The sequence below is a fragment of the Pollachius pollachius genome (assembly GCF_949987615.1).
Source record: "Pollachius pollachius genome assembly, chromosome: 14".
NCBI lineage: Eukaryota > Metazoa > Chordata > Actinopteri > Gadiformes > Gadidae > Pollachius > Pollachius pollachius.
In genome coordinates this window covers 11,335,810-11,360,855 of record NC_136947.1, presented here as the reverse complement: position 1 = coordinate 11,360,855, position 25,046 = coordinate 11,335,810, and the positions used below count along the sequence as shown (strand labels likewise).

At 48.5% G+C, this 25,046-nt stretch overlaps 1 protein-coding gene across 1 annotated transcript in view; it reads left to right on the top strand.

Annotated features, from left to right (window-relative positions):
- The window catches only part of LOC307085740 (nucleoprotein TPR-like), a 37,896-nt gene that overhangs the window by 3,512 nt on the left and 9,338 nt on the right, over positions 1 to 25,046 (top strand). The window contains exons 11-39 of the mRNA XM_079750602.1: positions 4 to 144; positions 822 to 985; positions 1,592 to 1,716; positions 2,170 to 2,318; positions 2,667 to 2,829; positions 4,788 to 4,922; positions 5,302 to 5,442; positions 6,190 to 6,397; positions 6,632 to 6,801; positions 7,328 to 7,468; positions 7,551 to 7,667; positions 11,736 to 11,939; positions 12,123 to 12,298; positions 14,208 to 14,355; positions 14,557 to 14,694; positions 15,293 to 15,424; positions 15,648 to 15,778; positions 16,083 to 16,293; positions 16,454 to 16,603; positions 16,811 to 16,924; positions 17,609 to 17,713; positions 18,785 to 18,955; positions 19,387 to 19,425; positions 19,741 to 19,911; positions 20,582 to 20,693; positions 21,734 to 21,915; positions 22,480 to 22,544; positions 22,880 to 23,079; positions 24,390 to 24,584. Coding sequence (XP_079606728.1) covers positions 4 to 144; positions 822 to 985; positions 1,592 to 1,716; positions 2,170 to 2,318; positions 2,667 to 2,829; positions 4,788 to 4,922; positions 5,302 to 5,442; positions 6,190 to 6,397; positions 6,632 to 6,801; positions 7,328 to 7,468; positions 7,551 to 7,667; positions 11,736 to 11,939; positions 12,123 to 12,298; positions 14,208 to 14,355; positions 14,557 to 14,694; positions 15,293 to 15,424; positions 15,648 to 15,778; positions 16,083 to 16,293; positions 16,454 to 16,603; positions 16,811 to 16,924; positions 17,609 to 17,713; positions 18,785 to 18,955; positions 19,387 to 19,425; positions 19,741 to 19,911; positions 20,582 to 20,693; positions 21,734 to 21,915; positions 22,480 to 22,544; positions 22,880 to 23,079; positions 24,390 to 24,584 — 4,298 coding nt within the window. The remainder of the gene's footprint in view (positions 1 to 3; positions 145 to 821; positions 986 to 1,591; positions 1,717 to 2,169; positions 2,319 to 2,666; positions 2,830 to 4,787; positions 4,923 to 5,301; positions 5,443 to 6,189; positions 6,398 to 6,631; positions 6,802 to 7,327; positions 7,469 to 7,550; positions 7,668 to 11,735; positions 11,940 to 12,122; positions 12,299 to 14,207; positions 14,356 to 14,556; positions 14,695 to 15,292; positions 15,425 to 15,647; positions 15,779 to 16,082; positions 16,294 to 16,453; positions 16,604 to 16,810; positions 16,925 to 17,608; positions 17,714 to 18,784; positions 18,956 to 19,386; positions 19,426 to 19,740; positions 19,912 to 20,581; positions 20,694 to 21,733; positions 21,916 to 22,479; positions 22,545 to 22,879; positions 23,080 to 24,389; positions 24,585 to 25,046) is intronic.

The following is a 25,046-nucleotide window of genomic DNA, read 5'->3' as shown; positions in this document are numbered from 1 at the left end:
CAGCTCCTCAGAGGTGGTCAGCCCGCGCCACATCTCCTTCAGCAGCGTCAAGGAGCTGCAGACGCAGAACCAGACCCTCTTGGGCCAGCTGAGAGGCCTGGAGGAGGAGAGGGACCGGCACACCGTCCAGATCACATCCTCACGGTAGCACGGTTAACCAGATCACATCCTCACTGTTAGCCAGACCACATCCTCAGGGTAACACTGTTAACCAGATCACATCCTCACGGGTACGCTGTTAACCAGATCACATCCTCAGGATAACACTGTTAACCAGATCACATCCTCACGGGTACGCTGTTAACCAGATCACATCCTCAGGGGTAACACTGTTAACCAGATCACATCCTCATGGTATGACAGTTAACCAGATCACATCCTCACGGTAGCACGGTTAATCCGATCACGTCCTCACTGTTAACTAGACCACATCCTCAGGGTAACACCCTGTTAACCAGATCACATCCTCACGGTAGCACGGTTAACCAGGTCACATCCTCACTGTTAACCAGACCACATCCTCAGGGTAACACCCTTTTAACCAGATCACATCCTCAGGGTAACACCCTGTTAACCAGATCACATCCTCAGGGTAACACCTTTTTAACCAGATCACATCCTCAGGGTAACACCCTGTTGACCAGATCACATCCTCAGGGTAACACCCTGTTAACCAGATCACATCCTCACTGTTAACCAGATCACATCCTCACTGCTAAACAGATCACATCCTCACTGTTAACCAGATCACATTAAGGCTTCTGGAGTGCTGTCTTCCTCTCTCATCTCGTCTTTTTTCCTTTTCCACCTCTCCCCTCCAGGGTTGGTGAACTGGAGGTCAGGGTCGAGCAGCTTCAGAAGGAGGTGGAGCAGCTGAGGGAGCAGAGGAACCAGCAGAAGCAGCTGGCCGACTCAAGCTGCAGACAGAGAGACATGTACCGCATCCTGCTGACCCAGAACACTGGCTACAGCCTGCCCCCCCACGGTAACTAATACCACTACCCTAATACTAATACTACAGCCTGCCCCCCCACGGTAACTAATACCACTACCCTAATACTAACACTATACTAATACTACACCCCCCCCCCACAGTAACTAATACCACTACCCTAATACTAATACTACAACCACCCCCACGGTAACTAATACCACTACCCTAATACTAACACTATACTAATACTACAGCCTGCCCCCCCACGGTAACTAATACCACTACCCTAATACTAACACTATACTAATACTACACCCCCCCCAGTAACTAATACCACTACCCTAATACTAACACTATACTAATACTACAACCCCCCCCACGGTAACTAATACTACTACCCTAATACTAACACTATACTAATACTACAGCCTGCCCCCCCACGGTAACTAATAGTAACACTACTAAAACTACAGCCTGCCCCCCCATCCACGGTAACTAATACTAATACTATACTAGTACTACAGCCTGCCCCCCTACGGTACACACTACACTGAGACTATTACTGCTAAACTTCCCTAACACTACCCTTTTACTACACTAATCCTCAACCACTGCTAGCTGTTACTCTGTCTACAACTGAGTCTCTCTCGTGTCCAGGTACAGAGGCCTCTCCCGAGCCAACTCCACCTCGCACGCCCATTCCTGCTACTCGTTCTACCCCCCAGAGAGCTGCTGCTGCCGAGTCGGCACAGATAGCCCATGCCAAGGCTGCCCTGAAACAGGTACTGTAGTCTCTCTACCGCCCTCCCTCTCTCTGGGTACTGTAGTCTCTCTACCGCCCTCCCTCTCTCTGGGTACTGTAGTCTCTCTACCGCCATCCCTCTCTCTGGCTACTGTAGCCTCTCTACCGCCCTCTCGCTCTATGTGTACTGTAGTCTCTCTACCGCCCTCCCTCTTTCTGGCTACTGTAGCGTCTCTACCGCCCTCTCTCTCTATGTGTACTGTAGTCTCTCTACCGCCCTCCCTCTCTCTGGGTACTGTAGCCGCTCTACCGCCCTCTCTCTCTATGTGTACTGTAGTCTCTCTACCGCCCTCCCTCTCTCTGGGTACTGTAGCCTCTCTACTGCCCTCCCTCTCTCTGTGTACAGTAGTCCTTTCAAGTCACTCTCTACCATCCTCTCTCTCTCGTGTGTGTGTGTGTGTGTGTGTGTGTGTGTGGTTGTGTGTGTGTGAAGCTGAACGATGCCTACAGTGTGTATAAGAAGGAGAAGGCGGAGAACGACCGGCTGCTGAGTGAGACGACGGAGCGTCTGCAGCAGGAAGTGATGGAGCTGAGGGCCAGCAAGGCCAAGATGGCCGCCCACACAGAGTTCAGCAACAAGAGGTGCGCTTAGCCTAACTCGGGTTAACAGGAGCTTTGCTAAGCTTATCTCGGGTTCCTTGTCCAGTAGTGCTTGTCCTGCAGAGGGTTAGGGGGTTGTAGCGTGTAGGGTTGGGCTAACCCTGACAGATGGAAGGCATGGACAAAATGGATGCATCCATTTTTCTTAATTGATCAGTGCGAGTATAGACGCATATGTCAAGCAGTCCTTCTGTGGAACATTGCAGTGTCCAACAGCGTCTGCACCTCCACCCAGCCTGCAGCGGGCTCCACCCAGCCTGCACCAGGCTCTGCCCAGACGGCTGCAGGCTTGCTGAGCGCTGACCAATGAGCTACTTTGTTGCTCCTCAGGTACGACATGCTGCAGGACACGGTGGCGGCGTACCGCAGGGAGATCAGCGCCCTGCAAGCCCGCAGCGCCCAGACGGCTGCTCTGAACCAGCAGCAGGAGAGCATCATCCACACGCTGACACATGATCTCCGCCTGACCAATGAGAGGCTGGCCCTGGAAGAGGTACGGCCCACTAGGAACTCAACTCGATAACATCTAGACTAAATCTGACCAATGAGAGGCTGGCCCTGGAGGAGGTACCGCCCACTAGGAACTCAACTCGTTAACACCTAGACTCAATCTGACCAATGAGAGGCTGGCCCTGGAGGAGGTACCGCCCACTAGGAACTAGTAATGCGCGATATAAACGATATACGATATAAACGATAAAAAATGGCCTACGATAGAGATTTTAATTCTATCGCTCTATCGCGATAATGCATGTTGATGACGCAAAATACAATGTTTAATTTTTGGTTTGGTGCGGTTCCTTTTCACATTGCAATTTTCGCAACAGTGCCAGAATTCGTCAACAAAACTGCATGTGTGCAAAGAACGTTAAATCATTGGACAAAAAGGTCTGGGGTGGGGTAAAGCGTTAAAGAAAAAGGGGGGGGGGGGGGGGGGGGAGCACCGGTGAAAGTAAACAACCATGGATATCCAGCGTGATATACATTGATCTGCGGACTGGTCCAACTACTTCTCCCTCATCCTGACTCGGAATGTTTTAAATGCATCGGCATTTTTAAGTTATGTTTTCCAGCATACTTTTTACTTTCTTTTGTCGGACCGTCGGGTGGTGGCTCAACATGGAGCAAAGAGGAGACGGAATGTCTTTTGGATATCGGACCCAAATATCCAAAAGACGTTCCGTCTCTTCTTTGCTCCATGTTGAGCAACGTCTCCGACACCACCTCACCGGCTGGGTCAACCTCCTTTTGATCGATAAAAAATATCACGTAATCGATAAAAATCGTAACAATCAATGATCGATCATCAATTAATCATGCCCATCCCTAATTGTCAGTACAGTGTCTGTTCCTTATCTAGAAAGACACCCGTTTTTCCTGTTCTCTGCATCTTGGGTGGCATTTAAGAACCAAGCCTTTTAGAATGGTTTGCACTAAAGGAAAGAAACCCAATACTCATTTTATTTATCTGCAACATTATGTTGTATGATTGCAGTGTTTCACAATAAATGTCCTCGAAATGACATACTATATTTCTCTTTTTTTTAAATACATTTAGCAGTTTGGCTTTCCTTAGGTTCTATGTAACCTGTTCTGAATTTGTTCAGATTTTATATCATGATATATATCGTTATCGCAAGAGGCTGCAATGTATATCGCAATATGGATTTTAGGCCATATCGCCCATCTCTACTAGGAACTCACCTCGTTAACACCTAGACTAAATCTGACCAATGAGAGGCTGGCCCTGGAGGAGGTACCGCCCACTAGGAACTCAACTCGTTAACACCTAGACTAAATCTGACCAATGAGAGGCTGGCCCTGGAGGAGGTACCGCCCACTAGGAACTCAACTCGTTAACACCTACACTCCATCTGACCAATGAGAGGCTGGCCCTGGAGGAGGTACCGCCCACTAGGAACTCGCGTCGTTAACACCTACACTCCATCTGACCAATGAGAGGCTGGCCCTGGAGGAGGTACCGCCCATTAAGAACTCACCTCCTTTAAAACGTAGACTAGAGAGGGACCAGTACCAGTACTAGTACTTACATTCTCCTAGTTGTATGTATACTCAGCAGTATAAACTGTATATTACTGATTATCCGTAGTAGTATGTATACTCACCAGTATATATACTACTGATTAAACCTACTACTAAGTACACTCTGCAGTATATATACTGCTGAGTTTACATACTACTAGATATTCTCAGCAGTATATATATTACTAAGTATACCTAGTAGTATACCGACTATACTAGTCTGGACTTAACACGTCTCTCTCTCTCTACCTCTGTGTCGTCTCTCTACTTGTCTGTCTGTCTCAATACCTGTCTGTGTGTCTGCCTGTCTTTCTGCCTCTCTTCCTGTCTGTGGGTCGGTCTCTCTCCCTGTCTGTGTTTCTCCCTGTATGTCTCTCTACCTACCTGTCTGTGTCTGCCTTTCTCCAGGTGCGTTTGGAGAACATGTCCAAAGAGAAGGACATGTTGAGGCAGGCTGAGAGTCGTCTCTGTCAGGAGAAAGAAGTGATGTTGTCAGAACAGCGCAGCCAGAACCTGCTGCTCAACAACCTCAAGAGCATCCAGGTAACATAGAACCACACATATAGACCTGCATCCAGGTAACAGAACCACACATATGGAACCATATACATAGACCTGCATCCAGGTAACATAGAACTGTATACACCTAGAAACACACACACACCTGCTGCTCACCAACCTCAATAGTTTACAGGTAACATAGGACCGTACCTAGAAACACACAAATAAAAAATAAATAAAAAAAAAAAACACTCACCAACCGCAAGAGTATACAGGTAATGTGTGTATCTATAGATATCCATAGATATTGATTATTTATGATGTATATAGCTCTAGATATCCATATCTATAGCTCTAGATTTCTGTATCTATAGATGTAGATGTATAGATGATGGAGCTGTCTATTTCACACTCTCTCTAGTTGACAATGGAACGCACTGAGGCAGACACTTGCCAGCGAATCAGCAGTAAGGTGGAGCACCTGGAGGCGGAGCTTGTTGCCATGAGGACCAAGCTGGACCAGGAAGTAGAGCAGAGACATGCACTGGGCCGCAGCATGGACGTACGTATTTTAATATCTAGAGATAGAACACCTAGAACCGATAGTGTGTTCCTGTTAAATTTGGAGTCCATCTGAACGGGCTGATCAGTACAGCCCTGGTATAGGGTCTGTATACATGGAGGGGGAGGGACAGCCCTGGTATAGGGTCTGTATACATGGAGGGGAGGTACAGCCCTGGTATAGGGTCTGTATACATGGAGGGGGAGGGACAGCCCTGGTATAGGGTCTGTATACATGGAGGGGGAGGGACAGCCCTGGTATAGGGTCTGTATACATGGAGGGGAGGTACAGCCCTGGTATAGGGTCTGTATACATGGAGGGGAGGTACAGCCCTGGTATAGGGTCTGTATACATGGAGGGAGAGGTACAGCCCTGGTATAGGGTCTGTATACATGGAGGGGGAGGGACTAGGGCAGCCTGAAGCCACCCTGCCCTTGAGCTATGTTTATTCAGTGGATTGACTCCTGTCCTCTGACATGTGGAGCCTCGAGACCAGAGAGGAGATGATCAGGTGACTCTCTGTGCTGTGATTGGTCCAGGCCCAGCTGTGACTCTCTGTGCTGTGATTGGCCCAGGCCCAGCTGTGACTCTCTGTGCTGTGATTGGCCCAGCAGTGTGACTCTCTGTGCTGTGATTGGTCCAGGCCCAGCTGTGGCTCTCTGTGCTGTGATTGGCCCAGGCCCAGCTGTGACTCTCTGTGCTGTGATTGGCCCAACTGTGTGACTCTCTGTGCTGTGATTGGTCCAGGCCCAGCTGCTGGAGGCCAAGAAGCAGCTGGAGAGTCAGAACGTCCTGCAGCAGAAGACCAGGGAGCTGCTGAGGACGTCTGAGCAGCAGGTGGTGGTGCTGCGGGCCCAGCTGGCCTCCTCCTCTTCCTCCCTGGAGGCCGGAACCACGGCGACCGCCGCCTCCGGACCGGCCACCCGCGGTGCAGGGCTGAGGGCCCCCCCCAAAGGTGGCCTGTCTCTCCTCTGACCTGTCTATCTCCTCTCTGACCTGTCTATCTCCTCTCTGACCTGGCTCTCTCTCTCCTCACTGTCCTGTCTATCTACTCACTCTACTGTCCCTTCTCTCTGACCTCTTTCTTTCTCTCTTTTTCTCCTCACTGACCTGTCTCTCCTCACTGACCTGTCCCTCTCTTTTTCTCCTCACTGACCTGTCTCTCCTCACTGACCTGTCTCTCCTCCAGGAGCAGCCTCCCCCGCCCAGCAGGAGGTGTCAGAGCTGAAGGAGCGTCTGCGAGGAGCTGAGGAGCAGAGCGGGGAGCTGAAGGAGCAGCTGAGGAGCGCCACAGCCAGCGTGGAGCAGTACAAGGCCGTGGTGCTCTCCCTGGAGGACAGCCTGAAGAAGGAGAAACAGGTCCGCTGCCCCTCCTCTCTCCCTACCATCCCTCCCTCCTCTTCCTCACTACCTCCACTCTCCATCCATCCCTACTCTCCCTCAATACCTCCACTCTCCATCCCTCGCTACACTTAACGAGGTGTGTCTGGTTGCTAGGCTGTAATAACGAGGTGTGTCTGGTTGCTAGGCTGTAGTAACGAGTTGTGTCTGGTTGCTAGGCTGTAGTAACGAGGTTGTCTGGTTGCTTGGCTGTAGTAACGAGGTTGTCTGGTTGCTAGGCTGTATTAACAAGGTTGTCTGGTTGCTAGGCTATAGTAACGAGGTTGTCTGGTTGCTAGGCTGTAGTAACGAGGTTGTCTGGTTGCAAGGCTGTAGTTACGAGGTTGTCTGGTTGCTAGGCTGTATTAACGAGGTTGTCTGGTTAATAGGCTGTAGTAACGAGGTGTGTGGTTGCTAGGCTGTAGTAACGAGGTTTGTGGTTGCTAGGCTGTAGTAACGAGGTTTGTGGTTGCTAGGCTGTAGTAACGAGGTGTGTGGTTGCTAGGCGCGGGTCCCTCTGGAGCTCAGGCTGAAGGAGCTGCAGGAGGTGCAGCAGCAGCTGGAGAAGAGGATCCAGGATGAGCAGAAGGAGAAGGAGCAGAGCCTGGAAGAGGGGCGGAGTGCACTGGTCGCTATGGAGAAACGGGTACGCACGCACACGCACGCACGTACACACACACGTACACACGCACACCCTGTTCTGGGGGTGTAATGCCGTGTGTGTCCAGGTAGGGGAGCTGCAGCGCAGTCTGAAGAGCAGCCAGTCGGAGCAGCAGGAGGCGCTGGAGAGGTGTGCGGCAGCCGTCAGCCAGGAGCAGAGAGCCACGCAGGACAGCATCACGCAGGTACACTGCACACTGCACTACACACTACACACTATACACTACACACTGCACTACGCACTTTACCACACTGTACTACACTGTACTACACTGTTCCACACTACACTGTACTACGCTATACTATATTATACTACACTATAGGGATTGGTCAGAATATTTGATTATTCGCCCGTCATTGACCTGAAAACCCGTAAGGTTCTTATGCAATGGAAACGTTGTACTCCAGTAAATAGGACGGACCTTAGCTACGACTTGGCACTCATAACTATGAGCCAGAGAGCTAACGTTATTCATTGTACATATTTCCAATGCGAAATTTGTCCCAGCCTTTATACAACAGATACTTTAGGGTCTATAGCATATATCTGCGTTGTCTGATTAGTTTAATTTATTTTTCACAATTTACCAGCTCGTGTTTTGAAGAGCGAATCACCGCTCCATTCGTTTCAATGGGATTCGCGACGGTCTATACTTTCAACATAAAGTGTACATATTTATAATTTGAAATTCGTCCCAGCCTTTATACTTGAGGGTCTATAGCATATAACCTCGTTTTCTGATTACAGTTTAATGCATTTTTCACAACAGACATTTCAATGGAACCACTTAGCAGGTAGTTGTTTTTTTGCGTGTAAGATATTAAGTGATTTATTGCCGATTATCCATGGCTGCGTTTGTGAATGTCGGCACACATCGGATAATCGATAATTCCTTCATACCACCCACTGATTATTCAACCATGAAAAATTTGAGTTATTCACATCCCTACGACAATATGCTACACTATTATGCACTTTACTGCACACTACTACACACTTTACTACTCACTATACTACTCGCTATACTACACTCTAGGCCTTCTACACTGCCAAGCCGGTTCACTGGAGAAGGCGGGGTTGCTCACGGAAAGTAGTCCTCTTTAGAATAATTTGCGTACAACAAATATTTATATTTTTTTATGATGCAATGGACTCTCATGCAAGAATAAGTTTACATCTGAGTGAGGTTAACAACGCGATTTACCATTTACTATTTTTAAGTGCAAAAACGCCAACATATTCTTATTCTTGCTGACCAGAGGATAAAAAACATACAACAATATACTTCCCTACACTATACTGCACTATACTACACTAATCTACACACTATACTGCAAACGACACTACACTACACTTTACTGTACTACACTATACTGCACTGCACTACACTATACTACACACCAGGGTAGGAATTTGACCGGCGGCCATGACGTCCATGGCTGCCGCTATCTGGCCGTGACGCCCCTCTGAAAATCGTGTGCCCATCGGCCACTGTGACCCTGGTGCCCCGCGTTCTGCCCGTTTTGTTTTTTTCTTTCCCCACTGCCTCTCTGCCCTCTCCTGTCAAGTCCGCCTCGGCAACGGAATGTTAGTGCATGTACTAGATTGGTCCCACAACAGTAACGTTATCAACAAGTGTGACAAATAAAATTGCAAGTGTTTCGTGACTGCAGATCCGTACAGCACAGCGATCCCAAAGGCGACGTGACAATAAATGTAAGCGTTCGAAAAGTGATCAACAAAAGCTGTTTTCTGAATCAAATAGCTTTTGAGTAGCTTAGCTCTTTTATTGACCAAATAATGCGGTAGCGTCCACACAAGCTACATTTTCTCAAGCACTTCTGAAATACAAGCGCAGCGGAGTTTAGGATCAGTAAGTGACGCCTCCGCCAGTGTTGCCAGATTGGGCCAGATTTCCTGCCAAATCTGGCAACACTGGTGACCCCCATGATGGAGACATCACGTACACAATCCTTGGCCTTTTACGTCTCTAAGCTGACAGAGGGAGGGTTATTGTCATTTCGAAATAATCGTAGTATAATGTGTAATTAAAAAATATATATTACTTATGGCAAATTCTAATTTTAAATATACTAATACAGTTTTAACATTTTAACAAAATTCAACAAATTGATTCTCAACTGTTATGCCTTTTGAAAAAGAAGTTGAGACTTATCGCAAAGGGCTCTTCAAGATGCAGATAAAAACTGCAAAACAATGAACAATGAATATAATATCAGGGCCAAAAGCTGTGTGCGCCTATGTCGTCAAAATCAGCGTATCATGTAATGCATTATTTATTACATTATAAAATTGCCGTTTTATTTTTAAAATTTTTCCTTATAAACTATTATCAAGGGGGTCGGCAATATCACAGTTTTGTGTAACGCGGATGCAACTACTCCAAACCATTGAACAAATCTACACACTTGTATCTTCAATAGTATCGAGACGAAATTTCGATAGCTTTTATACTTTTTTCTGAATCAGTTTTAGTTTCTTACCGGCATAGTTTTCAGTTGCTCGCATTGATTTCCGTTGACGCCAGAGCATGAGGAAGTTCAGGCACACACACGCAATAGCTCCACCATTCTCTTAGACACACACACGCAATGGCTCTGTGTCTTAGACACACACACACACACACACACACACACACACACACACACACACACACACACACACACACACACACACACACACACACACACACACACACACACACACACACACACACACACACAAACTTTTTCAAAGTGACATGCAGCAGAGTGTGATGTAGCTGCAGACCGGTAGGTTTCGAGCCCCTCTCCTCTTCTCTCCTAGTAGTGAGTGAATACGGCAGTTCAGCGCTACAGAGTGTGTTTCCACCTGTGCCAGTTAACTTCAATTACAATTTGTGGGGCTTTTTAAGCTGTACAGGTAGCCACCAAAGCACACACAGCACACCACAGTGCTGTTTTTTTCTGGTAAAAATAAATAAATAACGCCTTTTCATCGGCAACTTGAGACGATCGATGACGGAATCCATCTGTCGTTGATAGTCGATAGAATCGACCATCTGCCCATCCCTACTATATATTATATTATTTAGATTAGGGATGGGCACGGTTATTCAATTATTCGAAATGACGTGGGTATTAGACTTTAGCTGTAGCAGATTTTTTTAAATTTTTGCCTTAAGTTAATGAAATTGTATTCATTAGCTGTATTAATTACATATTGTTCATTAAACGTGTATACTAATGCCATTTAAAATATATAAAGTAGAAAGAAAGAAAAAACGCAATTGCAATACATTAGATACATTTTTATGTATCTAATGGGCAGCGCGCACACTAAAATAAATGGTGACCAAAAGAAGCGAAGTGAGGAAATATTATGACCAGATTGGTGAAAAAAATGTACAATGCAAACTCTTTGCAATGCAAAAATACTGGCTATACCGGCAACTTCCGTTCCAGCGGAGAGTCTTTTCCCCGGCAGGCTTGATTGTAAATCGCCTACCACCCGCCTATTCCCCATGCGCTGCAGGTGGAGTTCTGTTGATATCCAACCAACCAGTACTTTTTGCTGTTGTACTTCAGTTACTTGAATCTATTCAGTTCGTGCCTTAAATTTACTTGAATCTAATTTCAGTTTGTGCCTTAAGTATGCAATACTGTTCATTCATATTCTTGTCAATAATGGATGGTTTCGTTTCAACTCGTTTCGATTCAGCATACTGATTTTGAGTGTTTTCTCCTTCTAAAATGCTCAATAAATTGAACAAATTGGATTTGATTTCCTTATTTATTTGTCCAATAGATGAAAAACGAATACATTTGTTTAGTGAAGGCCAGATCACAGAAGCCCTTCAGACTACATTATGAGTGCACTACACTTTTGTTTCTTTTTTTCGTAGTTCGGTTAACCGGTTACTCAATTCTTTTTTTATAGAATATTTGAATATTGATATGCCTTCAAATGCCCATCCCTACTTTAGATATAGAGCTCCGGGACTAACAAACCGTGATATAATACCTTTACCGTCCATGCCTCAAATCATGCCGTGATATAACTTGTAGTCCATACCGTACAGCCCTATTGCATTACACTATACTTTAATCTCCTTGTATCTTCTCCTCCTCTTGTCCCTCCTCTTTCCTCCTATCTCTCCTCTCCTCCTGTCTCTCCTCCTCTTGGTTCTCCTCTTGTATCTCCTTCTGTATCTCCTCCTTGTCTCTCCTCCTCTATCTCCTCCTCCTGCCAGACAAGGCTGGCAGCGGAGGCTCAGTCTAAGTACGAGAGGGAGTTGATGCTCCATGCAGCGGACGTGGAGGCCTTGCAGGAGCTGAAGAAACAGAGCCAGAAGGAGGCGGCGTCCAGGAGGCGTCTGGAGGAGCAGCTCAGCAACACCTCCTCCTCCCTGAGGGAGAAGACCGCAGGCTGGACCGCCCTGGAGAGGAAGATGAAGGTGAGCAGCAGCAGTAGGAGCCGTCAGTCCAACTCTTTAATAGAGTTGTCATTCACTTTGGACCAAAGGGTCAACCCGTCTGGATAGAGGAGACGGACAGAGGAGCACTAGGACCGCCTCACCCTGGGGTTCACCAACCTCTGAGCAAACACCTGACTGACGGTTCATTGATCTGCTCTCCAGGAGGACCTGGCCAGCCACGCCAAGCGCTGTGGGGACCTGGGCCGGCAGAACAGCCTGCTGCACCAGCAGATGGACCAGATGGCCTCCAGTGCCAAGCAGCTGCTGCCGCCTCATGCCCTGGACACGTCCCTCAGCGAGGAGGGGAAGACCATCCAGCAGATCCGGGAGATACTCAGGTACCCTGTGTGTGTAGGAGTTATGTTTACTACACATGTGAGGGCTGTAGTGTACTGGACACGTTGTGTGAGGATGTCCTCAATAGGTAGGTATTAATAAGTGTGTGTGTGTCCTCAATATGTATGTATTAAAGGGGTCGTTCGGAATTTTGCGAGGTTAGTTTTATTTCTAACATTATTCTATCAACACAGACATTTACATCTATAGTCTGGTGTTTTAATTGATTTACCTCGGGTGTACTGTGGAGTAGTGCTGCAGGATATATCGGCTATGTAAGATATATCGATATAATTTCCAAGGGGATACAAGATTTGACAATATCGTTTATATCGATATATGCGTTAAGATGGTCAGTTTCCGCCTCAAGCGTCTGTGTTTGCCTTGGGGACTGTGAGCGCGACCCCTACCCCTCTGTCCTTCCGAACGTGCGCAAAGACGCCTCGTTCCCGCCCCCGCCGCCCCCCCACAACACAACAAGCATGGAGGGTACCGGTAAAGACAACGAGACGGAGGTGGGAGACGAAATTGTTTCAAAGAGGAGAAACAACGGCTCAATAATATGGAAATGGTTCGGGTTTAAAAAAACTGATGAGCAGCAGCTGCAGGTCATCTGTAGAGAGTGTAGCAAAAGTTTTGCGGCTAAAATGGAAGCACGACAAATCCGTTCCACCATTTACAGCAGCGGCACAAAGTGCAGTGAGGAATGCATAGCTCCGTGGCTGTGCTGCTGCATCACCGGCCGCAAAAGCTTCTTCTGCCCTGAAACAATGTATTTTGCAAGCCTCCTTCACTCGTGGTGAGCTATATGACAGGAAAACCGCAAAGTGGCCATATATCACTAAAGCGGTGGCCTACCACATCGCAAAAGACATGGTCCCGGTCGCAACGGTGGCCCAGGATGGATTCAAAAAGTTGCTTCAAACAAAGGACCCACAGTACAACTGGCCAAATCGAAACTATTTGAAAATGAAAAACTGTTCCCTTTTTTTTTTTTTAAACATGTTCATTCAATTTAACATTCTAGCCGTGGCACATGTGCCAGCCAGAGTTCCTTAATGGCACAACCAATGTTCTAACTGGCTATTTGTGTAACCTTCAAAGTGTTCCATTTTGTTGAAAATAACGATACAAAATCACGTGTTTTAATAAAACTGCTTGCAACATCTCACATGTGGCTTTTGACTTACAAAAAAAAACATCTAACCCACTCTATAGAAAATATCGAGATATATATCGCCATTCAGCCAAAAAATATCGGGATATCATATTTTGCGCATATCGTGCAGCCCTACTGTGGAGTGGCTAAGACTGTTTTATTAGCAGGCTAGTATTGCCCGTTGCCGTGCGCTAGCCTAGCACGAGCGAACTCTGCAACTAGAAGGACTGAATGAAATGTGTTGAAAACTGTCTCCAATGATAAAGAACACAGGCAGGAATCAGGCCTATCCAAAATTCCGAACTACCCCTTTAATGAGTGTTTGTGTCCTCACTATGTAGGTATTATTAAGTGTGTGTCCTCAATATGTAGGTATTATGAAGTGTGTGTGTCCTCACTATGTAGGTATTATTAAGAGTGTCTGTCCTCAATATGTAGGTATTATTAAGTGTGTATGTGTCCTCACTAGGTAGGTATTATTAAGTGTGTTTGTGTCCTCACTATGTAGGTATTAAGTGTGTATGTGTCCTCACTATGTAGGTATTATTAAGTGTGTATGTGTCCTCACTAGGTAGGTATTATTAAGTGTGTATGTGTCCTCACTAGGTAGGCATAATAAGTGTGTGTGTTTCCTCACTAGGTAGGTATTAATAAGTGTGTGTGTGTGTTTCCTCGCTAGGTAGGTATTAATAAGTGTGTGTGTGTGTTTCCTCACTAGGCAGGTATTAATAAGTGGTGTGTTTCCCCGCTAGGTTTGTGCGTCGGGAGAAGGAGATCTCCCTGGCACAGTGCGAGGTCTCAGAAGGAGAGGCTCAGCGCTGCAGGCAGAGGCTGGAGGCCCAGGAGGCAGAGCGCAAGGAGCTGCAGGATGCCCTCAACACCGAAAGGGACAGGATGCAGGTGAGACAGCCCCCTACCAGATCTCTACCCCTGGGCCTCTACCCCTACTGGGTCTCTACCTGGGTCTCTAAACTCTGTATAAAAGGAACACATGAGCCGGAGAGCCAAAGCAGCCCCGTGACATGGGGGACTAGGATGTTGCGTCAGACTGAAGTGTAGCCTGTCTCCATAACGTTGGTGTTCCCCGTCCCGTTCCCCCAGGACATGCTGAAGAACGTGTCCCAGCAGGAGGAAAGGCTGAAGAAGATGGAGGACATCAAGGTGGTCCAGGAAGCCAACCGGCTGCTGAAGGCCGACCGAGACCGGCTGGAGCAGGAGCTACAGCAGGTCACCGCTAAGGTAAGGGTTAGCATAGCATCCAACAGCTACAGCAGGTCAATGATAAGGTAAGGGTTAGCATAGCATCCAACAGCTACAGCAGGTCAACGATAAGGTTAGAGTTAGCATAGCATCCATAGCTACAGCAGATCACTGCTAAGGTAAGAGTTAGCATAGCATCCATAGCTACAGCAGGTCACCGCTATGGTTAGTTAGCATGGCATCCACAGCTACAGCAGGTCAACGCTAAGGTAAGGGTTATAGCATCCACAGCTACAGCAGATCACCACTAAGGTAAGGGTTAGCATAGCATCCATAGCTACAGCAGGTCACCGCTAAAGTTAGAGTTAGCATAGCATCCATAGCTACAACAGGTCACCGCTAAGGTTAGAGTTAGCATAACATCTATAGCTACAGCAGGTTACTGCTAAGGTTAGAGTTAGCATAGCATCCATAGCTACAGCAGGTCACTGCTAAGGTTAGAGTTAGAATAGCATCCATAGCTACAGCAGGTCACTGCTAAGGTAAGCGTTAGAATAGCATCCATAGCTACAGCAGGTCACCACTAAGGTAAGAGTAAGCATAGCATCCCCAGCTACAGTGTCTCCTCTGTCTCCAGGTGTGTAGGCTGCAGACCGACATCGCCCCCCTCCAGCTCTCCCTCTCCCAGCAGGCCGAGCGGCTCGGCGCGCTGCAGGCCGAAAAGCGCCTCCTGGAGGACGACCTCAAACGCTGGAGGACCCGGGCCCAGGTAACCATGGCAACGGGATGGTTCAGGGTGGTCATGGCAACGGGATGGTTCAGGGCGATCATGGCAACGGGATGGTTCAGGGTGGTCATGGTGACGGGATGGTTCAGGGTGACCACGGCGACGGGATGGTTCAGGGTGACCATGGCGACGGGATGGTTCAGGGTGACCATGGCGACGGGATTGTTCATCATCACTACTTTGCGTTTTGGTTTGGTTTCCACAGCAACTGATGAGCCAACAGAAGGACAGCGATGTTGAGGAGAAACAGAAACTGGCCAATGAGAGAGAAGCTCAGCAGAAACGCATCACACACATGGCAGAGGAAGCTGCCAAGCTGAAGACTGAACTGGCCAGGTACACACGACCACACAAAGTATACACAACAGCACAATGAACACAACGTCCAGCTGGTGTTGAGTCGCCACATACACACAACCACACAAAGTACACAACCTTTAGCTGGTGTACAGACACCACATACACACAACCACACAAAGTACACAACCTTTAGCTGGTATACAGACACCACATACACACAACCACACAACCACAAAACCACATAATATACACAACGTCTAGCCGGTGCGAATTAGGGGGTGGTGTACAGCCCAACACTGAGGTCCATGTGGGGCTGCTGTTAACCTGGTCTGGGCTGCAGGTCCAACGCCAGCAGTAACTCGGCCCAGGCCCAGCTGCTGGGGCTCAGGGACACGGTGGCCCGGCTGAGCTCGGAGAGGGACAGCCTGAAGAAGGAAACGGAGAGCAAGAACCAAGAGATCCAGGAGAAGAACAAGACCATCACTCAGGTCAAGAAGATCGGCCGCCGCTACAAGACCCAGTACGAGGAGCTGAAGGTGCAGCACGACAAGGTCTGTAGCTCCTCTAACATCTCCACAGTGCTCCACCCTGTGTATAACAGTCCTCCACCCTAACGGTGGTCCACCCTGTGTATAACAGTGGTCCGCCCTGTGTATAACAGTGGTCCGCCCTGTGTATAACAGTGGTCCGCCCTGTTTATTCTTGCTGTAGCTGGTCGAGGAGGCTGCAGCTAAACCAGGAAGAGATGCAGGGTCCGGACAGGAAGTGAGCCAGGAGCTGAATCAGGCCAGGGAGGAACTGAATAAGACCAGGGAGGAGCTGAACTCCCACAAAGAGGAGGCGCAGAAGAAACAGGAGGAGGTAACATGAACCACAACTTGATGGAGATGAAACCTGGTCGCACTGTGGTCCCACTGGACCACTGCAACAGGGGTCACGTTGTGGTCCCACTGGACCACTGCAACAGGGGTCACGTTGTGGTCCCACTGGACCACTGCAACTGGGGTCATGTAGTCTACTTCGGGTTTTCATTCCTTTCATTCTAACATATCTCCTCTTTGCCACCAGGTCCAGAAGCTGCAGCACGAAGTGGAGGAGGCGCGGAAGGAGAACCAGAAGTCGAAAGAGCAGCTGCAGGAGGTCCAAACCCAGGTGTCTCAGAACCAGGGGCAGCTTACACAGGTAGCTAGAGACCTCTACCGCTAACACAGGTAGCTAGAGTCCTCTAACGCTAAGACAGGTAGCTAGAGTCCTCGACCGCTAACACAGGTAGCTAGAGTCCTCTACCGCGAACACAGCTAGCTAGAGTCCTCTACTGCGAACACAGCTAGCTAGAGTCCTCTACTGCGAACACAGCTAGCTAGAGTCCTCTACCGCTAACACAGCTAGCTAGAGTCCCCCTCCGCTAACACAGGTAGCTAGAGTCCTCTACCGCTAACACAGGTAGCTAGAGTCCTCTACCGCTAACACAGCTTGCTAGAGTCCTCCTCCGCTAACACAGGTAGCTAGAGTCCTCTACCGCTAACACAGCTAGTGTCCTCTCCCGCTAAAACAGCTAATCTCCTCTACCACTAACACTGCTAGTCTCCTCTACCGCTAACGCTGCTAGTCTCCTCTACCGCTAACACAGCTAGAGTCCTCTACCGCTAACACAGCTAGTGTCCTCTACCGCTAACACTGCTAGTTCCCTCTACCGCTAACACAGGTAGTGTCCTCTACCGCTAACACAGGTAGCTAGTGTCCTCTACCGCTAACACAGGTAGCTAGCACCACAAAAATATATAGCTAGGGCTAACCGAGGACCATGTGATGGAGGGTGATTGGTCCACCAGTCTGAGGATCCCTGCTGGGTTGATGTGTTGTCAGGTCCAGTCCCAGCTGTCCCAGGCTCAGAGCCAACTGGCTCAGAACCAGAACCAGGCCAGCCAGTCTCAGAAAGACCTTCATCAAGCCAAGACCCACAGCCAGCAGGTACACATGGTGCATGAATCTACCAGGGGTCCAACCGGTACACATGGTTCCTCTACCAGGTACACATGGTGCATTAATCTACCAGGGGGCAGCAGGTACACATGGTGCATTAATCTACCAGGGGGCAGCAGGTACACATGGTGCATTAATCTACCAGGGGGCAGCAGGTACACATGGTGCATTAATCTACCAGGGGGCAGCAGGTACACATGGTGCATTAATCTACCAGGGGGCAGCAGGTACACATGGTGCATTAATCTACCAGGGGGCAGCAGGTACACATGGTGCATTAATCTACCAGGGGGCAGCAGGTACACATGGTGCATTAATCTACCAGGGGGCAGCAGGTACACATGGTGCATTAATCTACCAGGGGGCAGCAGGTACACATGGTGCCTCTACCAGCGGGTCCTTGAGTCTGACCGTTCGATCCGTCGCCTCTACAGTCTCTTTCATGTGATGGGAACTCTGCGTTTGAGACAGGACCGAGCTCTCCGTCTCCACACAGAGCTGCCCCTGGTTGGTGTCATGGATGTAGTCTATAAAGTCTTAAATTGGTCCATAATAGAGTATAGAGGGCTACTAGTCGCCTGCATCGTTTGTCAAGTTATAAGCTGACATGATCGGACACACACATTGTCGTCATATTGTGATGTTTGATGGTAGAAGCGGTAGCGGTCTGTTAGTTACTCCTCACCTATAGACAACAATCACTGCCTCGCTGTGCACATAATAACTGATTATTAAGGGCCTGCAAGCATCACTGTTTATATTCATGAAGTCTGACTCCATAAAGTGCTAGCTTCTGGACCAGCTGTAATTGGTTGTTTAGCTCCCGACCCAGCTGTGATTGGTTGTTAGCTCCTCACCCAGCTGTAATTGGTTGTTTAGCTCCTGAACGTGCTGTGATTGTTTGTTTAGCTCCTGACCGTGCTGTGATTGTTTGTTTAGCTCCTGACCGTGCTGTGATTGGTTGTTTAGCTCCTGACCGTGCTGTGGTTGGTTGTTTAGCTCCTGACCCAGCTGTGATTGTTTGTTTAGCTCCTGACCCAGCTGTGATTGTTTGTTTAGCTCCTGACCCAGCTTAAGTCGGCCCAGGCCCAGGCCCAAGCTCGTCAGAGAGAGCTACAGCAGACCCTGGCCAATCAGAAAGACCTCCAACAGACCCAGGTGACCACCCAGCAGAGTCACAACCAGGAAGTCAACACCCTCAAGTCCATTGTCAGCCAATCAGAGAGAAAGGTACCCTCCTCCTTTTCCCCTCGCCATTATCTTTTATTAAAGGCTACTGATTTTTAGGATAATGTCTACCTGTCCTAGTGTTCTTTAGTATGATAAGGAGGATCCTGTTAATGTCTACCTGTACTAGTGTTCTTTAGTTTGATAATGAGGATCATGATAATGTTGTCTACCTGTCCTAGTGTTCTTAAGTATGATAAGGAGGATCATGATAATGTTGTCTACCTGTCCTAGTGTTCTTTAGTATGATAAGGAGGATCATGATAATGTCTACCTGTACTAGTGTTCTTTAGTTTGATAATGAGGATCATGATAATGTTGTCTACCTGTCCTAGTGTTCTTTAGTATGATAAGGAGGATCATGATAATGTCTACCTGTACTAGTGTTCTTTAGTTTGATAATGAGGATCATGATAATGTTGTCTACCTACCAGGTGTCTGACCTCCAGAGCCGGCTGGATGGCCTCCAGAAGGTATGACCTTGCCTCTCCTCTGTCCTAGTCCCCTCCTATCTGCTCTCCTAGTTCCCTCCTTTTCCCCTCTTGTCACCTCTGCCTTCCTCTCCTCTCCTCTAATCCTCTCCTCTCCCCTAGTCCCCTCCTCTCTGCTCTTCTCTCCTCTCCTCTCCCCTAGTCCCCTCCTTTCTGCTCTCTGCTCCTCTTTCCTGTCTCAGTATTTTCTCCACTCATCCTCTCTTCTTTAACCTTTGACCCTCCCGTCTGTCATATTTAACCTTTGACTCTTCAGTTGGTTACATTTGACATTTGACCCTCCGTCCTGTCAATCAGAGGGTGAGTGAGCAGGAGGCAGAGAAACAGCAGCTACAGGATCAGCTAGCTGCGGCTAACCAGGCTAACGACGGTAGCACAGCCAGTCAGAGTTCTCCAGCTATCGATTCTACGGTGGCCAGCGATGCTAACAAGGCCCTGCAGGAAGAGCTGGCTAAGCTGAGACAAGAGGTACTTTACATGGGAACTTCTCATAACTGCATCGAATTACAGATTCTGCACCTGGTCTTCATTAGGAAGAAATGCAAGTGATGCATGTGATGTGGTGTTAATGACAGGGTTAATAAATGTGATGTTTTGTTGATGACAGGTTTAATGCATGTGATCTTTTGTTGATGACAGGTTTAATGCATGTGATGTGATGTTAATGATGTGGTTGATACATGTGATGTTAATGATGGGGTTAATACATGTGATCCAAATGATGTTGTTGATACATGTCATGTTAATGATGGGGTTAGGGCTTCTTGATTTTGGAAAAAATCATAATCACAATTATTTTTGTCAAGATTGAAATCACAACTATTCAAGCTATTATTTTTGAGTTTGAAAACATTATGTATTTATTCAGCACGTCTCTCCCAAAAACACTTTGTAACTGAGATCTTTGAAATTTCGTCTTAAAAAAATACACAAATGGTCATAAAGAAAATGTTCAAATCAAATGAATATACAGAAATGTATCCAGCTGTTCTTTCTATAAAACATTGAATAAAAAAAAAAAACGAAAAAAATCGATTATGTTAGTTTTGTGATAGTTTGACGCTAAAATCGAATTCTAGATCGGAATTTAATTAAATGCCCAGCCCTGGATGTTAATGAGGGGTGCGTTTGTTTCCAGCTGTCTGAGAGCAGCAGCCGGGAGGAGCAGCTCAGACAGCAGATGACCGAAAAGGAGGAGAAGATTAAGAAGTCTTTCCTGGGAGCCAAGACCAAGATTCACCAGCTCAACAGTGAGTACTACAACCTGTATACTGCACACATATAGTGTAGACCAGGTCCAGGTCCTCTAGTGTAGACCAGGGCCTCTGTAGACCAGGTCCTCTAGTGTAGACCAGGTCCAGGGCCTCTAGTGTAGACCAAGTCCAAGTCCTCTAGTGCAGACCAGGTCCTCTAGTGTAGACCAGGTCCAGGTCCTCTAGTGTAGACCAGGTCCAAGTCCTCTAGTGCAGACCAGTTCCTCTAGTGTAGACCAGGGCCTCTGTAGACCAGGGCCTCTGGGTAGACCAGGTCCTCTAGTGTAGACCAGGGCCTCTGTAGAACAGGGCCTCTGGGTAGACCAGGTCCTCTAGTGTAGACCAGGGCCTCTGTAGACCAGGTCCTCTAGTGTAGACCAGGTCCTCTAGTGTAGACCAGGTCCAGGGCCTCTAGTGTAGACCAGGTCCAAGTCCTCTAGTGCAGACCAGGTCCTCTAGTGTAGACCAGGTCCAGGTCCTCTAGTGTAGACCAGGTCCAAGTCCTCTAGTGCAGACCAGGTCCTCTAGTGTAGACCAGGGCCTCTGTAGACCAGGGCCTCTGGGTAGACCAGGTCCTCTAGTGTAGACGAGGTCCTCTAGTGTAGACCAGGTCCAGGGCCTCAAGTGTAGACCAGGTCCTCTAGTGTAGACCAGGTCCTCTAGTGTAGACCAGGGCCTCTGTAGACCAGGTCCTCTAGTGTAGACGAGGTCCTCTAGTGTAGACCAGGTCCAGGGCCTCTATTGCAGACCAGGTCCTCTAGAGTAGACCAGGGCCTCTGTAGACCAGGGCCTCTGGGTAGACCAGGTCCTCTAGTGTAGACCAGGGCCTCTGTAGACCAGGGCCTCTGTAGACCAGGGCCTCTAGTGTAGACCAGGGCCTCTGTAGACCAGGGCCTCCAGTGTAGACCAGGTCCAAGTCCTCTAGTGCAGACCAGGTCCTCTAGTGTAGACCAGGGCCTCTGTAGACCAGGGCCTCTGGGTAGACCAGGTCCCGGTCCTCTGTAGACCAGGTCCCGGTCTAACCCTGGTGTCCCCAGCTGCCAAGGAGCAGCTGTCCCAGCAGGTGGAAGAGCTGAGGCAGAGTCGGGAGGAGCAGGAGGTCCGGATGGGCGCCCTGAAGTCTCAGTACGAGGGCCGGCTGCTGCGCCTGGACCGGGAGCGGAGGGGCCCCCCGGGGCCCGACAGCCGTGAGGAGGCCCCCGACCAGAGCTCCAGCAAGGTAGGGCCCCGCCCTCACACACCATCATCCTGTTAGGGCCCCGCCCTCACACACCATCATCCTGTTAGGGCCCCGCCCTCACACACCATCATCCTGTTAGGCCCCGCCCTCACACACCATCATCCTGTTAGGCCCCGCCCTCACACACCATCATCCTGTTAGGGCCCCGCCCTCACACACCATCATCCTGTTAGGCCCCGCCCTCACACACCATCATCCTGTTAGGCCCCGCCCTCACACACCATCATCCTGTTAGGCCCCGCCCTCACACACCATCATCATGCTGGGGGCCCGACCATGAGAGGCCTCATCCGTCTTTTAGGGGCCCAACCATGAGGGCCCTCATCCTCCTGTTGGGGGCCCGCAAAATCTCTGGCACTGAACCCATGAGCTGGGAGTCAACCACCCTAACCCAATACCCTGACCCAATACCCTAACTACCCTAACCCAATACCCTAACCACCCTAACCCAATACCATAACCACCCTAACCCAATACCATAACCACCCCAACCCAATACCCGTTAATTGAGTGCCAGTGGTAATGACTGATTCCTGTTTCCAGGTGTCGGACCACGCCCGGTCAGGTGACCAGAGACACCTGAAGAGCCCTGCCCAGGACCGGGGAAGGTAAGGATTAGGGTAGTATAATGCTAATGGGCTAGTATTGGGCTGGTATGATGGAAGCATTGGGCTAATATTGGGCTTGTATGATGGTAGTATTTCGCTAGTATTACGGTTATATTGGGGTAGTATTCGGCTAGTATTGTGCTAGTATGTTGTTAGTATTGGGCTAGTATTATGGTAGCATTGGGATAGCATAGGGCTAGTATTATGGTAGTATTGGGCTAGTATTATGCTAGTATGATGGTAGCATTATGGTAGTATTGGGCTGGTATGATGGTAGTATTGCGATAGTATAGGGGGTGTGTACCAGACGCTGACCTCCGTCTTTCTGCGGTCAGCTCCAGTACGTCGGACCCGCCCACCGCCAACATCAGACCCACTCCCAGCACCACGTCTCCTAGCAACAAGCCCAACCCCGCTTCCGGCAACAAGTCCACGCCCCGGGCCAGCATCCGCCCCATGGTGACCCCGGCAACCGTCTCCATGCCCACACCCACTGCCACCGTCATGCCGACCACCCAGACGGACAGCCAAGAAGGTAACCAGGAAGTTGGGAGGGTAAACAGGAAGTTGGGAGGTTACACAGGAAGTTGGGAGGGTACACAGGAAGTTCGGAGGGTACGCAGGAAGATGGGAGGATAGACAGGTAGTTGGGAGGGTAGACAGGATGTTGAGAGGGTAGACGGGATGTTGGGAGGGTACACAGGAAGTTGGGAGGGTACACAGGAAGTTGGGAGGGTACACAGGAAGATGGGAGGATAGACAGGTAGTTGGGAGGATAGACAGGTAGTTGGGAGGGTAGACAGGATGTTGGGAGGGTAGACAGGATGTTGGGAGGGTAGACAGGAAGTTGAAAGGGTACACAGGAAGTTGGGAGAGTACACAGGAAGATGGGAGGATAGACAGGTAGTTGGGAGGGTAGACAGGAAGTTGGGAGGGTAGACAGGAAATAAGGATGGTCAACTGGAAGTTCTCAGGGTAAACTGGAGAGTACACAGGAAGTAAGTAGGGTAAACAGGAAGTAAAGAAAGTATACAGGAAGTTGGGAGGGTTGCAAATGCAAAATAGTGCGTCTATAGTGGTTTTGGTTTTCCTCAGTGTGAATATATCTGAATATATCTAATATATTATCTTATTAATAACAGGCTCTGTGATTATTAATCTAAATTAAACGCTTACTTACATTTTTCCGAGAAAGTATTTCAAAATAATTTAATTCAAGTAAATACTGGCAGATGAGTGATTCAATGAATAATAGACATAATAGACTTTAAAGTTCAATGTCTCTTTTATTTAAAAGATGTCTTTCATTAACATGAAAGACATTTCATAGGTTCATATGTAATTAATTTGATTTTAAGATCAAATTAATGCAATTTCAATCTCACTCGCTTGAACGCCTGGTCAAGTCGTGTGGCTGAAGAGGCTGGCTGCAGCGCCGGCTTCAGGGGCTGTGGCCGCTCGTACCTGCGAGCTTGATACCAAATGTTCTGCGTTGAGGTGATATTTAAGGGTTGATGAACTCCGGTGAAAATTCCTTACTACAGAGATTGCAGATAACGGTGTTTGTGGTCCTATCTACAGTTCCGTCTGGGAGTTGTTTAAACTTGAATTTTCCGTTCACGGGGCCGAGCAGCGTCTTCTGGTCTGCCTCCATTTCGTTTCAACGCAAATGATGCACCGGGTCAAAGGGCACTATAGAAGCGCGATTAATCAGAGCTAATTCTTTTAAAGTGTTATTTTTTCTGTGATTAATTAAGCGAAACGCGTTATTTGATAGCCCTAGAATATAGTGATTGTGTGTATATAATGTGTGTGTGTGTGTATATCATGGTTGTGTGTCCTCAGTGGTGATCAGCACCAGTGGCTCCGTCCACTCCACCAGCTCCGGCTTGGGGAACACACCCACCTCCCTCAGCCAGCCATCCAGCTCCCAGGCCACTGCTTTCGTCCAGCCCACCCAGCAGCAGGCGTCCAATCAGGAAGTAGCATCCAGCATGGATCAGGAGCGACCTTCCACATCCTCTCCGGTGATTGGAGGAGGTAAAACATGGAGAATAACTACCCAACATGTGTGGCCGCTGACATGCTAATGCTAACCAGGAGGATTAGCATTACGTTTCCATGGGAACATTGCTAGGATAGTATGAATGGTTGCCAGTGTAGTATGGGTGGTTGCCAGGATAGTATGGGTTGTTGCTAGGGTAGTATGGGGGGTTGCTAGGGTAGTCTGGGTGGTGGTGGTGTCTAGGTTGCCACGGTAGTATGGGGGGTTGCCAGGGTAGTATGGGTGGTTGCTAGGGTAATATGGGTGGTTGCCAGGGTAGTATGGGTGGTTGCTAGGGTAATATGGGTGGTTGCCAGGGTAATATGGGTGGTTGCCAGGGTATTATGGGTTGTTGCCAGGGTTTTATGGGTGGTTGCTAAGGTAATATGGGTGGTTGCCAGGGTAGTATGGGTTGTTGCCAGGATATTATGGGTGGTTGCTAGGGGTTGTATGGGTGG